The sequence below is a fragment of the Leptonotus elevatus genome, chromosome 1, assembly GCF_054856555.1.
Source record: "Leptonotus elevatus isolate MCC_2025b chromosome 1, RoL_Lele_1.0, whole genome shotgun sequence".
NCBI classification, from domain to species: Eukaryota; Metazoa; Chordata; class Actinopteri; order Syngnathiformes; family Syngnathidae; genus Leptonotus; species Leptonotus elevatus.
The window spans coordinates 37,230,196-37,247,838 of NC_141239.1; the positions used below are offsets into that span (position 1 = coordinate 37,230,196).

Genomic DNA, 17,643 nt, shown 5'->3' on the forward strand with positions numbered 1-17,643 from the left:
TGATAACAACGTCACACTGTCTTGTCTGAGTCATAAATAAATTTAATGAATAAAGAAATAATGAATAAATACAGTAAATATGAGGAAATGCAAACAAAGCAATACCATTGTTCTCTTCTTCTGAAGTACACATAAGAGCCAACTTCTATTCAGACCTTAACAACAATCTTGGCCTCCTCAAAAAATTTAATGTAAATTAAATCAATCAATAATAATACAAACATTTCATTTACTGTATATCTTAAACCTGTACTGTCTCCACTATACTGAAGAAACAAGTGAACAATGAGATATAGAAATACAAAATCCTATCTGGGGGAACCAGACAACATCCCACAACATCCATCAACGGGAAAGAACATTTTGTCATCCAGAAGTTCTCAAATATACCATCAAAATCATCTGGAGAAAGCAACAAGATCCCACAACATCTATCAAGGGGAAAGAACACTTTGGTCATTTGGTCATCCAGAAGTTCTAAAATATACCATCAAATATTCCAAGAAAAGTTTCTTCTTCTTTGCTGTCGGTCCTGATAAAAGAAGATGGAAAAGAAACAGGCATTCAGCTAAATTAAATTAGCCTACATGGAAAGCACGTCACGAAATGTGCAAGGAAAAAATATTATTTAAGCTGAAGCCATATATCTAATTAAATGAGCCTATACCTGCTGTTGTCAGTCGCATTGGCATCACACGGTGTACTCATTGCCGAGAAGAAACGGAATCTTTGAGTAGGTGTGTGCACACAACTTGAAGTCGTTCTTTCTGGTGACTTTGTTGTGATCTCTGCACTGAACATGCTTGGATTCTGCACATGAAGAAAAACAATCTTGTACACATGTCAAATCTATCAATGGCTTTTAGAATTAAGATTGTATGGGGTTTCATTAATAATAATAATGCATCAGATTTATATAGCACTTTTTGAGACATTTTACACCTGATATATTCTTCATTTAACTACAGCTGCCCTGGGGCAGGCTGACGGAAGCGTGGTTGCCAGTGTGCGCCTACGGCCCCTCCGACCACCACCAAACATTCGCACCTTCAATGTGTGTGAGGTGTCTTGCCCAAGGACACACCGGACACATGACTTGGGGAGAGTGGGGAATCGAACAGCCAAACTTCTGGTTACTGGATGACCGTCTCGACACCCTGAGCCACAGCCACCACGCAATGTGTGGACTGTTATAGTGACATTACAACTACCCAAAAAATAGACATTACAGTACTTCCTGATTCCTGGCGGTAGCACTTCTCAAGTAAAACAACGTCAGCATGAAGTGTAATGATGAATGAAAACTAAAGACAAAGCCCATATGCAAAATTAGAACTAATTACTACGGATGCTACTAGACACATATTGTGGTTCACATACATGTGATTCAGTGAAAAAGAAAAACCCTCTTCAGTTATCAACATGTCACGTGCCGTTGTCTTTATGTATACACATACCTTTGCTTGATTCAGCTGTCCACCTGCAAAATATGAGGGTCCGGGATTGCTCAGTATATTTTGGGAAATTGACCTGAGGAGGGGAAAAAAGAAAAAAATATATATAAATATAATTTAAAAAATTCCTTAACTAAAGCTTCCTCCTGAGCTGAACTTGAATCAGATATGGATAATACCACCAACATAAATATGTTGCAGCACATGACATTATCAGTGTATGTAAGGGACGTTCTGGCCCTACCTCAACGCAACAGCATTTGGGCGACATGGTGATTTAGCCACGTGACCTGCATATGCAAACATAAATGACATTGTTGCGCTTTAGCTAATTTTGTACCAAAATAACACACGCTCTACACGCACCATTCAACATGATCTCACACCGGAAGGAGACTACCTGAAATGTTGCATTCATTCGACTGAGTTTGAGTCAGTAATGCGGTGTCGCTGGCATGAACAAGGTTCTCCTCATCAAAGTCGCTCCAGTCATCCCAATCATTTCCGAGGTCAAAGTTGATACTTGGTATTTGGGACGATGTCTCCTTGTCGCTATGAGTGCTCTGGTTTGACGCTTGCCAGGTTCTCTGTGGGATAGCACATGCTAGATGGAGTCGGCTGTGTTGATTGAGTTCATGTGCGTTTGGGGGCCTTTACTCACAGCAGCATTTGATCCGGTATTACTCCACCCGACCGAAGCTGAATATTGATTTACACAGATGACAGACGGAATTAGTTTTGTATGAGACTCGTCTCTGTTGGCATAAAACGTGGGATTGACAAAATAAGATCTAAAACTAAAGGCAGTTGGGGTACAACCTTGGTTGGTACGAGGTGCAACATTAGCTTGGACTGGCTTCTCCGTTGTTCTGTACATGTCCATAAAAATGGCATCATCTAAAGAGGGAGTACCAAATGCAAAAAAAGAAAAGAAAAAAAGTGTGGTCACAAAACATATACTACACACAAAAAAGTTAGGGATATTGGGCTTTCAGGTGAAATTTCAGGATGAACCTAAAAAGCACTATAACATTTAAAGGGGAATTGACCTTTTACTTCACTTGAACTAAAGTATTAAATGCACATATTCATATTGTTAACATTTCAGTATTTTTTTTTGCACAACTGGAGCCCCCGCAACATTTAGAAGCATGTTCATTTCTATGCCTTTCTGTGACTCTTCTAGTCTCTCTGTTGCAAACTGGCGATGACACTCTGTGAACTCTAAGATCAATGTCGAGCTAGTAGCTACTGTTAATTCATTTTGTAGGCATCGTCACTGGCAACGGATGAGTTCATGTCAAAATATGAGCAGCATGAAGAGGAGGATTTAAAATGAGAATTGAACCTGTAACTTAATCTTGCGATGCCAAGGATGTGAGGAATTGTGAACTACCTTTGTCAAAGTCGTCTATATGTTGCGGATACTGTGAAGAACCTTCTCCGGCCCTGTGGTGGTGTCCGTCGTGGCTTCAAACAAGATATGAATAGTGAAATTAAACATTCCGGTTTTAGAGTTCATTATTGTTGACGAATGCCCCACAGGCTCACCTGGTCAAGGTGTGCTGTTTCTTAGCTTTGTATGAAAACTGCTGCATGTTGACACCCACAGAGTCCTCCGTCATTTTCATCTCACAAGAAAACAAAGCCAATATTCAAACATGACTCCATTTAAAAAAAAAAAAGTCATACATTTTCTCTGCCCAGTGTCGATGATCCTCTTGCGAGAAAGCCATATTTATGTCATCAGTGGGATTTGTGGATCATCTCACCTTGAGTCGTTTGACTGGAGTGGCTGCAAGTGTGTCCCACCTGCTCCACAGATCGCTCAAATATGAAGAGAAATTTCCAATTTTGTTTGTCAGCCTCTTTCGTACCACAGTTACGCCGGTTTTACCTTGGGGGCAGATGAAGGATGCTCGGGACAGACTCGTGGAACGATGAATGATTATACGTACTTACAACAGTCATGACCACACTGGTCTTTATTCTTGCAGAGGTGGTTGCACTGTCTTTTGTTACCTCCATCTGATCACATTGAAGACAATGAAAAGGGTTTCCTTTTTTTCTCCTCCATTTTATTTAATTTATTTTTATCGATCCCGATGCTTGTAGTACCTTGCTCTGTAGAAGACGTTACGCTTCTCTTTAGAGGTGCAGCTTTGCTAACTGCTTGCAGGTGTGCTGCTGACTGCTTTAGTGTCTCTCTGGCAGAATCATGTGACACGTTGTACAGATTAAGAGTGTCAAACTTGCGTGCGCCCGAGTAGTACACATTGAATTTCTGCTGGATGTCAAGGCCAACTGTCAAAGAGGAAAAGACAATCCGGTCATCAATTGTACATGCTTTTGAACATTACGTTTAAAACGAAAACATCATTTCACCATATTCAGAGCTGATGAGATTAACACTGATCTCATCTCCCTTCAAGGCCTTTGAGACTTCAATCTTTTTTGACCAGCAACTGTACTTCAACAACAACAGGTCACTAGGAAAACAAACAAACAGGTAAAGGTTTATTTTTGAAATTGTTACACAATCTATAATATCATTCTGTCAAACATGTCCTACGTGAATTTCTGCTGGAAGACACAATTGTTGTCAGAGTCTCCGATGACCAGAGAAACATAGTGATTGTCCGGAGCTGTTCTCTTGGTCAGAAGCAGTTCTCGGTTTTTGAGGTTCACCTTCACGACAATCTCAGCGATATTGTAGCTATACCTTGGTAGCTGGGAAATATAGTGGTGACATGAAAGGAAATTGTAAAAAAAAATATGGCTACTACGCTTTACTTAAAAACTGACATTGGGATTTCTAGTCATCTTAAAAGTTCATAACATGAAAACACTCTTCACAAATAAATACTGTAACATTTACCAAAGCTTTTTACCTGCTCTAAGGTGACCTCATACTTTGGGAAGTGCAGGACAAATTCCTTGATTTGGTTTCCAAATGGTGGATGTCTGTTGAGAATCTGCACAAAACATACAATTTACAACATACTGTATTATCAAATATGTACAAATACATTACTTTGACAAAGTATTGGCTCACTAACAGATTTGTTTTTTTAATGACCCTCTTTCACATGACTTATTAGCTAATACTGTGGGACACAGAACCAAATGCAAAGCTCTATGAATTGCTTTCACCTTTAATAGTTCGTCCTTGATGGAGGTACAACAAATCTAAGACTTTTGCCCAGTACAACTACTGCACATACAAAATAGATATGATTCATATCTACATTTGATCAAACATATATCCATATGGGGTTTTTTTTATGTCATGCCCATTATGTCGATAAACAGCTAGTGTTAAAATGGAAAATAGTGACATAGTGACATTGAGAGGGTTTTGCAAAAACATACTGCAAACAATGCATAAAAAAAACAGGACACCCAAAAGTAGACCATGACAGAGTGGGTTTCTTCTTTTGTGATGTCACTGCCATAGATCAAAGTATATCAAATAAGATAATGCACTCTTGATGACATGTTTAAATTTGTGAATATTGCAACACCGAATCTGTGTATCTGAATGCAAAAACATTTCGTGTATAAATTATGATTGGAGTGTCAAAACTAGCAGAGGATGGTTTCGATCCATCGACCTCTGGGTTATGGGCCCAGCACGCTTCCGCTGCGCCACTCTGCTCTGTATTAAAATAGTGCATTACCTTTAGCTCCACGAGCGACTACTCGACTTTATCTGAGTAAACAAGGAGCATTTAGTTGCCGCCATAGTGATTCGTTTGCTTTTTTTTTTTTTTTAAACCCCGGATGCCATTTTGATGCACAAAACAAAACAACTTTATAGGCCAGTGTCCAAGCATCGGACTATAGCCGGTTGCATGAAGGGAAGCAGCATGTCCCAGTATTTTTCCCAATCTTTTTTTCCTCAAACTTTATTCCGTTGCAAGAAAAGCAACGGTGGATACATCGCGTCAGTACATTCTGCCACCCAACAGAGGAGAATTGAACTGTTACTATACGTCGGCTAATTTAGACGAGTAATGTAACTTTCGGACCAATTAAGTCAAATTGGAAATTTCCTGCAACTCACTTGATGTAACTGTTGAAGTGGTAGTAGTTGGGATTTACTGTCTTAGACAAAAAAACAAAAAAAACAATGCTTATTCGTGATTTTGGCATTCACAAACTAGTCTCATATTTTTTTATAGCCTGGCAATGGCCAGATTGGTTTGTGCTTCACTTGAGGGAGTTCCCCACAATATCCTTACCTTACCAGCCCAAAAAGCACGAAGCTCCTCTCGCTGTTCAACATTCAACAAGGAAACGGTGAGTAATTCTGCGAGAACCGAATTAATTGCAGCCTCCATTCGTCCATGTTAGGTTTGTTTATTTTCCCCGGCGTCGGCGCTGGCCAAACACAATGTCGCTCCGTGATTGGTCAAACCACCAGTGGTTCGCATCGGCGGAAATCAGAGGAACTGTACAAGATGGATTCTCGGGAGTTTGTGAACTCACAAATACCGCGAGAATACATCTTGCGAAAGCAAAGTTAATTTAAAAATAAATAAAAACAACCAAACAAACAAAACTATACCTTTGATTAGTCCACACGTGTGTGTCATTTTAATGAATTATGGACCAATCTGAAGTGTTGAAAATGGCTTGTTCTTTTTGATGATGCAATGTTAATGTTTGAAAAAACATGTCGTTTTTGGGGTCTCCTGAAAAGTACCGACGCCAGCGATTTTGAACGTAGATGTCTTTTGGGTGGTGGTGGTGGTGGAGGGGGGGGGGGGTGTACTTGTTTGTTTTTGACAGCGTTTTTTGTTTGTTTGCTAGATTTGAAACTTTTGCAAATCATATATGACGCTTTTCCAGACCACAATATTGCCCTCCGATACTAGCATAATCAAAATACCGTATAAGGCTTGAAATAAGTGGTTTTGCATCACAGTTTGCAAGTCCAAATTTGCATTTTGTGCCTGAAGCAAACACATTGAAAGGCAAAACTACGAATGAGCGGTTATGCCGCTAAAATGCAGAGCTGCCAAATGTTACAGAAGTCATTGAAAGCTAACTCATTACGGCGGTAATACGTAGTGATTATCCGCTAGTCATCTGGAGCCCAAGGTAAACACAACCAACACTGCAGCTCGACATTCAACCTCCCCGTTCTATTGTCATGTTCTTATTGTTTAATAAAACACTTATTTAGGTCCTTGGGATTAAGATGGAAAATGCTCCTCAAAATGAGTAATTTGCTCCTCAAATAAAGTCTTTGATTAGCAAAATTGCTTCTCGAAGAAAAAAAGTTATTTCAAACCTTACCATAACCTACCAACGACCGTATGTAAAATGCATTTTATATTATTTTATATTTAGAATTTATATTTATTTAGCATGGCAAAGAAGATGTAATTGTATAAATCTATGTGAATGAATAAATCTATCTAAAAAAAGATGTGTATTCTTTAAAGACTTTGAGGAGTGTGCATTACAGCGGAAGACTGACCAACTCAATCTCTCTTGGGTTGGTTTGCTCTATCTTGCCGAATGTGGTGAGTCCAGCATTCACCATAGCAGTTGACAGAGTTTGGCCTGAAAAACAGTATCAAATGTTTTGCATGGACTGTTAGTGTAAGTGCAATGTGATTTGTTTTAGCGGTAGCCTCACCTATCTTGTCAAGCTGTTTCGAGACATACGGAGAGTTTTCCCAGAGTTTTGCTCTGAAACATTTGGCCAGGATCAGAGAATTGAGCAGAATGCTGAAACCCATTTTGGAATGCTGACTCAGGTATTCAGAAAGGCCTGGTCGGAGTCAAAACACAAGTTGGAATCTGTTTCGAAATCCTTAACACATTCGTTGTCTCTGCTTTGGCTGACGTACATTTGCTGATGCGCATCCCATTCCTGAAAATTTTTGCTGTATCCTGTGTGAGACCATACTCCTGAATTGAGATGGACCCCAACTGAGCTTGAATCAAACTGCAAGGAATTAAAAACACAGGCTTGAAATACAATTCAAAGCGGGTATTTCGTCTTTATCGGACACAATATTGCCAAAGCGGAAAAAAAAATCACCCACCAGTTTACTTTCATATTATTGCTTTTGATCTTTCCTTCCATCGGAAACCTGAGAAATACACGCAAGTTTATCTGACCAAATTTGAATCTATTTCCCAAAACACATAACGTCACTGTCGGACAAAAACCTTGTATGTCCAAATGTAGTAAACTTCTTATTTAAAAAGCAAAATTTGTAGTGAGACTGTTCTAAGGTTGTCTGTTATTTTTTGTACACATATTAACCAATCTTTTTTTTTTTTAATGGCTTGAGAACAAATGTGTGACGTCAACTGCCTTAAAAGTGTTGTCAAACCTATTTCTTCATTTGGGAGCTGTTTGTATGCCATTGTATCACCTCCAGATTTAAAGCTGAAATTGATTTTTTGGTATTTCCTGAAAAGTAGTGATTTTGGAGAGGCAATGATTCTGCCCGACAGCGACGATATTGAAATAATAACACATAAAATAACAAATGATACGATTAACAATAATTGTTTATGATGAGACCTGATGGTGGTTCTGTTCTTGTCCCGGTTTAAAGTATTCAAGGGCCCCTTCTCGGCCATTCTTAGCTGAATGTCACTGAACTCTTGGCTCTTAGACACCAGCTCAATCTGTGCAGACATTTTAAATTAATAACAGGAATAACAGGAATTCCATCAGTCAATGTGAACTGTAATTGCAAGTGAGCTTGCTCAGGTAACCGACCAGGTCGGACAGGTTCTCTGTGCCAGATACTTTGCTGAACTGCAGCATGGTGTCAAAGGCAACACAGTACCTTGCCATCAACTTGCCAGCCTCTGAAAACAATAAAACAAAACATTTGGGGGATCTTGAATATATAGATCCTTGCCGAAGATGAGTCAAAATTTAAGACAGAAAGTTTTACACAAACCCAAATCCATCAAAGAAAAACAAAAGTAATATCTTACCTTTATTATAAAGACCTATTAAAGGTGTTTTGCTACCTGTCGGTTTAATATTGATGTCCTCATCCATGGTGATCAGATTGATAGAGGACAGAGAGTTGAGGTTCTTAAGACACAGTTCTACGATAGGAGAGGAGTAATAGAATTTTAAATTAAAGTTTGGACGTAGTAACGACGTCTGATTATCCGAGTGGCAATCGAGAAGGTAAAAGCCTACTTTGAAGTTTTGCTTCAATTCCACATCTGTCTATGTCAGCAGAGAAACCTGAGTTACAAATGGCTTTGCATCAGTATTGCTATCCCAACAATGAGTATCAAATTGCCATTCAACGACAACTTTAAAGCTGTCTGCTAATGGTGAGAGACTTTCTACAGAGAGCTAACCATAGTGTTCCGGGTTCTTCAGCGCTCGGATGTAGAGGAAGGTGGAGCGTATCCAGTCCAGAGCCATGTTGACATCGCTGATGGTTTGGAGAACAATTTCGGCGTTCAGGTGCTCCACCAGGTGACTGTGCAAACTGTCCGAAACACATTTAGTGCTACTTGAGTTTCCCCACAGTTCACTATTCGCACCCCTGCCATTTCACAGATTAAAAAATATATATATATGTTTTTTTTTTAACCCTATACAAGGATTGTGCCGCAACATACCAGGTAGCACTGAGGTAGCATAATTAAAAGCAAGAAGAAGAGGCAGAGAAGATCCCCCACTAATCTCCAGTAACATATTGTTGCATGCTCCATGTATGTTAAAGTAGCAGTTGTTTAAAGGTTTATAATTGCTTTAGCATCTAGGCCAGGGGTAGGGAACCCTGGTCCTCGAGAGCCGCTCTCCCGCCTGTTTTCCATGTCTCCCTCCTCCAACACAGCTGACTTATATTATCAGCTCATCAGCAAGCTCTGTAGAAGCCTGATAACAATATTGTTCATCGAATCAGCTGTGTTGGTGGAGGGAGACAAGGAAGACGGGCAGGACAGTGGCTCTCGAGGACCAGGGTTCCCTACCCCTGATCTATGCTAATGTCCATTAGTCCATCCAGTGTTTAACATTATACAGTATGTTAGCATTAAGATAGTATAATTTCATTAGACAAAATTACATGGCTTGGTCACATTGTTTGATTCTTTTTTGTTGAATGTGTCTGTTTTACAGTAAACTTTAACTCGGGGTTACAAACAATTTCAATCTTATTTGGAGAATTGCGTAAGAGTGAGAACAGACAGAAAGGAATATTAAAAATAGAATTTTAATAAGTCTGAATGTGTTCAAAGCGTGTGGAAGCGATTAAAATTTGTAAACATTTTTTTGCTCTTGCTATATTGCCATTTTCATCTACTGTGTGTGAATGGAATGTATCACTGCAATAAACTGGGGTTCACTTTACAACTGTCGTATAAACTTTCACTACCTGCTCTCGATAATCTCCATCCCATTCATGAGTTTCATATGCTTGTCTCTGGTTTGCATCTTGGTCATGATCACAGCAGTAGCAGAAGTGTCAAACTAAGACAATAATATTAAGTCATTAAAAAGCAGGCTTGTAGAACATTCAAAGTCCATAATTTCTTTTTTTCATTGCATTTGTTTTTATTTAATATTCAAACTAATACATTTGAGTCACAAATTCTGACATTACCTGCGGTCTTCCAGCCCGGCCAATCATCTGCAGCATGTCCACCTCACTGTAGTCTTCACAGGAGCCTGCAACATACTGCACGGTGGACTTGATCACCACCAGGTGAGCAGGCAGGTTCACTCCCATGGCAAGAGTGCGTGTGGTAACTACAGGATTGAAACAGAGACAGACAAGCACACATTAAACAAGTATCACAAAAAATAATGCTACATCGAGCAGTTGTCTGAAAATGTAGTTGAAAAGAAACTCAGTCTTACAAAGGACAGGCAGGTCTCCAAGAGTGAAGGCCTTTTCGATCACTTTTCTGTCTGAGGAATCAACTCCAGCGTGGTGGTAACCAACTCCCAGTATCACCAGATCTATACATAAAATATCAACCTGTCAGCCAATTGCCCAGTGAATTATATTACCACATAATTTTACATGACCAAAAAAGTCACCTTTTAATTTTAAATCCAGAATGGACTGCGCATATTTCATCAATCTGAAAAGGCAAGGGGATGAAGACATGATTTTTCTCTTGAAGTTGTCACACGCAAGAGTATGTAATTTGCTGTTGAATAAAGAACACCTTTGCTTGTGTTCAGTGGTCATAATGAACCGTGTATCCTTAACAAAAACAGCAGCTGACTGCTGGGTTCCTTTTCTGGTGGTGCAAAACTATAGAAGAAGATGATTGTTGTCACAAGGTTACCAAGAACAACACTACACCACTTTACTTTTAGAGTGGACGTACCACTATAGCAGGCTTCTGGTCGGAGTACGTCCGTATGATGTTGGCCATCTTGTAATTAAGAGACATGTCAAACTTGAACTCTGTTTGGTTTGGGCTACAGGGGAATCCTAACACCACTTTCCTCAGCTTCACTGGGCGGTGGCTCTCATCCAATTCCAGATATGAAGCTGGACCATTCTCATTGGACAGCCAATCTGCTATCTACACGCAGGGAAGGATTAGTACACAAGCGCCACAGGAGCTACAAATGAGAGCAGGATTTTAGTTCCCTTACGTCGGAAATATTGGGTATGGTGGCCGACACAGCCACAAACCTCATAGAGATGCCTTTGTCTTGATTGTGGACTGTCCTGTAGGCATGCACAGCCTTCATCCTGCTAACCACCACTTCTAGAGTGGCACCACGGGTTGCATCCTTCACTACATGTACCTGGAAGAACATCAGATCATCTTGAATGATTTAATAAAAGCACATGAGCCGTATGGTGGCATTCAGGTACAAAAAATGAACGTCAAAAAGGAGGTCAATTTCACACACTGGGGCTTAATATTTGAAAAACACACTAACCTCGTCTATAAGGAAGAGTCTGACCAACTGCAGCAGACAGTTGTCCTTCCACTTTCTTGTCATGCTGTCCCATTTTTCCTGGGGAAAGAAGACATCGTTATACGACGTAAGCCTTTTGCTCCTGTTTTTTTTTTTTTTTACTGCTGCACTGCCGTCACACACTGGGGTGGTCAAGATGATGTGGGAGTCCTGAATTTCAAAGATGTTGTCGATCTCGGTGTCGCCCGTCAGCTCTTTACAGCTCAGCCCCAGAGGACCAAACTTCTTCGTCCAGTTCTCAAAGCACTGACTGCAGAGAGCTTTGATGGGGGCCACTGGCAAGCAGAAACAATCAATGTATAAAAAGCTCTATTTTTTTTATTGAATTTGAAAAAAAAAAAATTCCACTGATCTTATCAATTCCATATCTGCTATCTTTCATTTTACTGAGCTAAACATCTTGGTTTGATTTTGTGAATTTACCTGCGTGAGTGTTTTGCCATTTCACTGTTTTTATGTTATGATCTTTTCATTTAATCACGTTTAATCCATGATTTATTTATTTTTTAAGTGTGAATGTCAAGAAATGCTGTCAAAGAGCAGAAATCACAACAATCATAAGACTGGTAAATATGTCAATTATGAAAATATGTCCTACATGACCCACAAAAGCTGTTTTGAAAGAGACATGAGTGAATCTTTTTTTTTTGGGAGGTGACTAACATTTGTGTAAATTCTGCATTACATAAAAACTTGAAACAAGGTCAACTAAAAACTCAACTGTATACAGCTTTGACGCCTCTCCAGGGCTCTGTGGTCTCCATCAACAGCTGAATGATGGCCAGTTCAAACAGCACCGTTTTACCAGATCCGGTAGGAGCACATGCCACAAAGTTCTTGTCTGTGTAAAGAATCTGAGATGCGAACATTATCAACGTCACTTCTCTCAAACTTTAAGGCTCGGTTTACATTATGCTTACCTCATCTAGAGCTTTAGATTGGACGTAGTTAAAAAAGGGGAACTCGCTGAAGACGGGTCTGAACTTAGCTGCTGTTAGAATGGATCAGGAATTGAAAATGTCAAGTATTTGTGAAAACCTCAGAGTAAATTATTTCATATAAAGGCCCTTTAAAGTGATTTCAGAGATGTTTTATAAATACATTATACTGTACATTGCTTGAAGAAACTTGTATGAAGTATTGGAAATGTGCAAAGACTAGCATGTTGTACATAAAGCGTACAACTGTTTTATTCATTTTCTCATGTTATTTGGTTGTGGCTATAACAGCATCATGTGACAAACTTTGGAATTCGGCATGAGTGTGTCAAATTTAGAAGACAGTTATTTTCACTTTCTAGGGACTTTAATAACTGTAGTTTTTAAATAGAAAAAAAAAAGGATACGGATTACAGAGACTGGGCGCAAAACATCAGATCCTGAAGAGCCTACAATGCACAAAATACAGCCATTAAAATTTCATGTAAAAATCCATCGGACATTCAAACTTGGCATAAAATAATAATAATAAAAAAAAATTGTATAAAATAAACACACTATTTTCAATATGCATTGTACATATGTTTTGAGACATTTTTGTTTGGTGGTGTGCTATGAGATTTGTTTTTAAAGTTAATTATGTGCTATAGTTCACTATTAACAATGGTAAACAATAATACTGTGATTTTCACTCTGTCCGCTGTTCCTTCCTGCCACCTAGTGGTTAGCATGTTCCCTTACAACTAGACAGAGCTCACCTCGGTTCACCCCAATGCAACCCAAGCACATTTTGCAAGTTGCTGTCATGGCTGCACATTTGCTTGGTCGTTAGCCGCAACCTTGTTAAGAGGATATACAGTACGAATATTCTTTAGAGATGTGTTATTCAAGCGTGTAATCGTGGTGCAGAACCTTGGACATGGAGCAGCTGAGGCACGCCGGGTGAAACCAAGGCTCTCATTGTGCCCTTGTCCCGCCTTTTGACATGGGCCACCTGCTGGGGGGGATTGACGCTCACTGCAGATGAGAGCAGAGGAGGGTGGAGGAAGGAGGCTCGCTGGAAGGGGGAAGGAGGAGAGGCCTGGCTAAATGTCGCCCAAGCTGGCTGAAGAGGAGGAGGAGGCGCTGTTGCCACGGCAACTGGACTGCGAAAAGTTTCAGGTCTGGATGCGGTCTGACTGCTACAGAGGTCATTTGCGTTTGACGAGTCACCTCCGCGCCTCCACATGGGAGCCTTGAACAAGCTGTTGGGGGCGGGATCACAGCAGAGCAAAAAGATGAAGACTCGTAGCTGCAGTCCAGTGTGAAGGTTAATTTAAAAGCTGGCTTCCAGCAACAACAGTGACCTGGAGATTGAGCCGCTCTACTACATAATATACTAGTGTTTCCAAAATTTTATTAAATTGGTTCCCAAAATTTTTTTATTGACTACAATTTTTCATCTATCTACGCTAGTGACATATAATGACATAAGGAACAAATAAATGCTCTTCGACTACCACCTCACATCAATGTTGTTTCACGTCGTGGTGCCTTACGATACGAATGACCCAACTAATGAGTTTTTCCAAATACGCGCTGACGTTTGGCTGATTTATTGTTTTGAAACGAGAGCAAAAATCTGTGATACGAGCGTTATGTGGTGGCAGTGAACTCAACTCGCTTCACAACAAACATCAGTTTAGCATAGTGAAAAAAGTCTTCAAAACAGAGGCTTCAAGTTGTGTACTACCACTCTGAGCTCAAGTTTATTGGCAAACTAAACATAAAATAAAGTTAATTACACGTTGTAGCTTTGCCTTAGGAATGTCTGTTTAGCTTAATGCTAACAAACAAAGCAAAATTGCTATTAAAAAAATTGCATTGGTATTGCGGCATTATAACCCTGGTGACTGGTAATAATGAATAACAATAGTCACTAATATTCTGTCTTACTGAGGAGTTGGATTTGTATTTCTGTATCATTCTGGCCCTTGGTGGCTGAGGCTCACCAGGGGGTAGCACAATGCACGTAGAACTGAAGCAAAAATTGTGGCAATGTGTGTAACATTCTATTTAAACTTGTCACTATTGTATGTTTTTAGTAGTGCGCTATGATAGAGTGCCTCTTTTTTATCAAGGCCTTTTCTGGGAGGCTGGAATCATGACATTTGCATTCATTTCAATTCAGAAACATGTTGCTGCATATTTTGAGCGTTGTAACAGAACAAATCAATCTTGCATTCTAAAGCACCATTATACATACTTTTAGTGAAACTTTTGTTTAGTGGTGTGCTGTAAAATTGATCAAATGTCAAATATGAGTCTTGGCTTAACATAGGGTGGAAAACACAAAGTGTATCAACATTACTAATTTATTTATCGATGGCAGGAACTCCCAAATTGAATACGATCCTTCCATGTCGTTAGAATTTGAAAATAATTCTTCCCTTATGAAACAATCTGAAGTGAATTCATTTGTTCCAGCCTCAAGGTCTCATCGACATAAATCCTTTACGTTGTACAGGCAACAAAGTAACATTAATTTAAAGAGAATTTTATCACTGATTTTTGCACAGTAACTTGGAACCTGTTTGAAAAATGAAGTTTAATACTTGACTTAATTATGAGTTTGCAAATACAGTACCTGACGTGTTGATATTTTCCAGAAAGAAATGGCTAAACTTCAAAATGTTTGACTTATATACTATATACTATATATATATATATATATATATATATATATATATATATATATATATATATATATATATATATATATATGTATCGTAGTCAAAAAGAAAAGTGCTATCCCTAAATAGTAGGTCATCAAAATGAAAATGAGTGCCAGAAAGCATAGTTCACAAGCAAATGTACAGCTACAATGAGTATGAACTGCCACTTGCCTTCTCCGCAGAGGTGGACCTTTCCTGTCACCCACAGATAAATACTTCATGCTGATGGTTCCTCGATCAGTATCTTGCGGCCTGTCATCTTCATCTATGCTACTCTGACGGGGACCATGACAGAGGTCCCTAATACCATTACCTCCCCAAAGGCCGTTGAGTCTACTGTCGCTGCGGGTGGTGTCTTGGATTTCCTCGTTCTCACTCGCAATAAGATTGTTTGACAGTCGTTGTTGGGAACCTGTGAATTCTAAAGCTGTTATAACTGACTGAGTTGTATAGCAGGTATTATAAGAATGCATCTTGAAACACTACAATTTGTTTGCAAGGCGAAGAAAGAGCAAAGCTCTTCAAGGCTATAACAAACAGTTCAACTTCAATTAGCCAGATACAGAGCAGTTTATAGAAGTCAAGTGAAAAGTAATTCACATATGAACATAACATACTGTACAGGTTAGCGAGCGACGCTGCCTCTTCCTGCATAACCTGAGTGGCTGGAATCTGGGAAAGAGATGGAGGTGCTTCCAGCTGCCATGGACTGACTTCCCGGTGCAGTGGCTTTCTGTTGATTACAATCCAAAAAGGACACAATATTAATTTAAATAAAAGGGATGGCAGCGAGTTTCGGGGCTTTCTTGTTGTACTCACACTTTGTGGACGATAGGTTTCTCGAAAAACAAGTTGTCCAAGGACAAGGTGCAGTCATCTGAGTCCAAAATCTTATCCATTAGTGCGGCACTTTTCAAGCTTTACTAAGCCAAGACAGATGTGACGTTAGAAAAATCTCACAGTACAACACTAAAGAAAAATGTCACAAAATATATACACTGTACTGTATAAAGAAATTATGATGGCCTTGGCTTAATTACATTTATAACTCAGTGGAAATCGGAGCTCGTTTAGTTGAACACAAAGCTATTATTCTGTTATAGTAATGCAAACAGGTGGAAAAGCATTTCATTGTTCTACCTCTCATTATATGTCACTGTCAGAGATAAAAAAAAAAAATATATAATAATAATAATTTAAAAAAAAATTAAACAATGAAGTTGGGCGATTCACAGTAGATGATGATGTGGTGCCAAAGTAAAAAAACAACAACAACAACCTAACATTAACTTGCACATGACGTTACAACATTACTGTTTATCTACAGTATATATCATTATAAATGTTGACTGTGTTTTACTCTGGTGGATATATACTGCAATGAGGACCCTAAATTTGGCAGGACTGTAATTTGGTATTTTTAGTTACAGTTTAGTTTAGATATACACAAGCAAACAACCATTCAACATTCATACTTATAAATAATTGTCCCAGAGAAAACCCACGCAAGAAAAGAGACAATCAGCCTCAAAATGAGCAGAATTACATTTTAAAATATTGGTTAATATTTAAATCTGTGTGTGAACATTACAACTGCTCCTTAAATTATTATGTTTATCTTAACAACTGTCACGATTTGCTCAATTTAAAAGACTGTAACAGACATTACACATATTAAACTTGCTAAAACAACTTAATAAATACAATACTGCATATTTTATGAGACACTTATTGTCTTTTTGTTTGTTTGGTCATTTTCAGAGCAGACTGAAAATGAGTTAGCATTGCTAACTGCTAGCAATAACTTCGCTAACAGTACGGAACGTCTATATTAGCGTTTCAGAAAAATTCAGACGCTTAGGAACAAACTGAACTTCAATTTGACATAGCTACATTACAATTTCCCCGTCAAATGATCATTGTCTGATTACCTCTGTTCATCAACGGCTCCCTTCTTCGACGCTAATAGGAGCTTATTACCCGAATCTCATAGACTTCGAGAGATTTTAGTAGTATATCAGTCTTGCCGGTTTGAATAGGACAAACTCCAAATCATAGTCCAACTCATTATTTGGAATCCTAATAATACCTGTAATTAGCAGGTAGTGGAATTTTATTAAATATATATTTATGTTTTTATTTGTATATATTTCTTTCAATGAGTGTGTAAATTAGGCACATTTTTAATACTACATAAAAAACCTAATACTAATATATAATGACAAAATAACAGAATTTACTCCAATTCCGCTAATTAAACGTGACCAAGTAATAATAAAATATGCTGAGAGCCACTAATACAGTACAGCAATAACAAAGACCATCCTGGGGTTCAACCATAATGAGAGAACATTTGTTAATCCAATTTTATTTTTATTTAAATAAGTCCACATCTGGAAACTGAGACACACGCCGAATAAACACCCAAAATAATAATAATAATAATAATACACTCAAAAATAAAAAACGATGTACAGTATTAACCATAAGACTACCATAAATCTGTCGCCAAAGGGAAGAGGTTCATTAACTCCTTTTTATGCCTCCTGTTTGGACCAAACCATTACTACTTGGCGCGGGGTCGC

At 38.8% G+C, this 17,643-nt stretch overlaps 1 protein-coding gene across 2 annotated transcripts; it reads right to left on the reverse strand.

Moving 5' to 3' along the window:
• Positions 1-21: 21 nt before the first annotated feature.
• On the reverse strand, positions 22-17,109 carry hfm1 (helicase for meiosis 1). Of its 2 annotated transcripts, none has more exons than XM_086096724.1 (41): positions 16,990-17,109; positions 15,878-15,976; positions 15,676-15,791; positions 15,230-15,470; positions 13,257-13,588; positions 12,752-12,793; positions 12,327-12,397; positions 12,128-12,260; positions 11,530-11,681; positions 11,368-11,445; positions 11,074-11,229; positions 10,800-11,000; positions 10,635-10,723; positions 10,504-10,547; positions 10,321-10,422; positions 10,064-10,209; positions 9,836-9,930; positions 8,811-8,944; positions 8,644-8,691; positions 8,466-8,546; positions 8,206-8,297; positions 8,005-8,111; positions 7,517-7,564; positions 7,319-7,416; positions 7,105-7,239; positions 6,943-7,028; positions 4,346-4,429; positions 4,027-4,184; positions 3,840-3,943; positions 3,573-3,758; positions 3,417-3,482; positions 3,227-3,351; positions 3,006-3,085; positions 2,851-2,924; positions 2,274-2,351; positions 2,116-2,153; positions 1,855-2,041; positions 1,699-1,744; positions 1,458-1,530; positions 668-810; positions 22-532 (listed from the first exon to the last, which is right to left on the reverse strand). In XM_086096724.1, the coding sequence occupies exons 2-41, from the start codon at positions 15,955-15,957 to the stop codon at positions 478-480; spliced, it is 4,404 nt and encodes a 1,467-aa protein (XP_085952850.1). In that variant the 5' UTR covers positions 15,958-15,976; positions 16,990-17,109; the 3' UTR covers positions 22-477. The 2 variants fall into 2 exon arrangements, with proteins under 2 accessions (XP_085952850.1, XP_085952842.1); XM_086096716.1 differs by having other exon boundaries at positions 15,878-15,981; positions 16,990-17,100.
• Between the last annotated feature and the right edge of the window lie 534 nt (positions 17,110-17,643).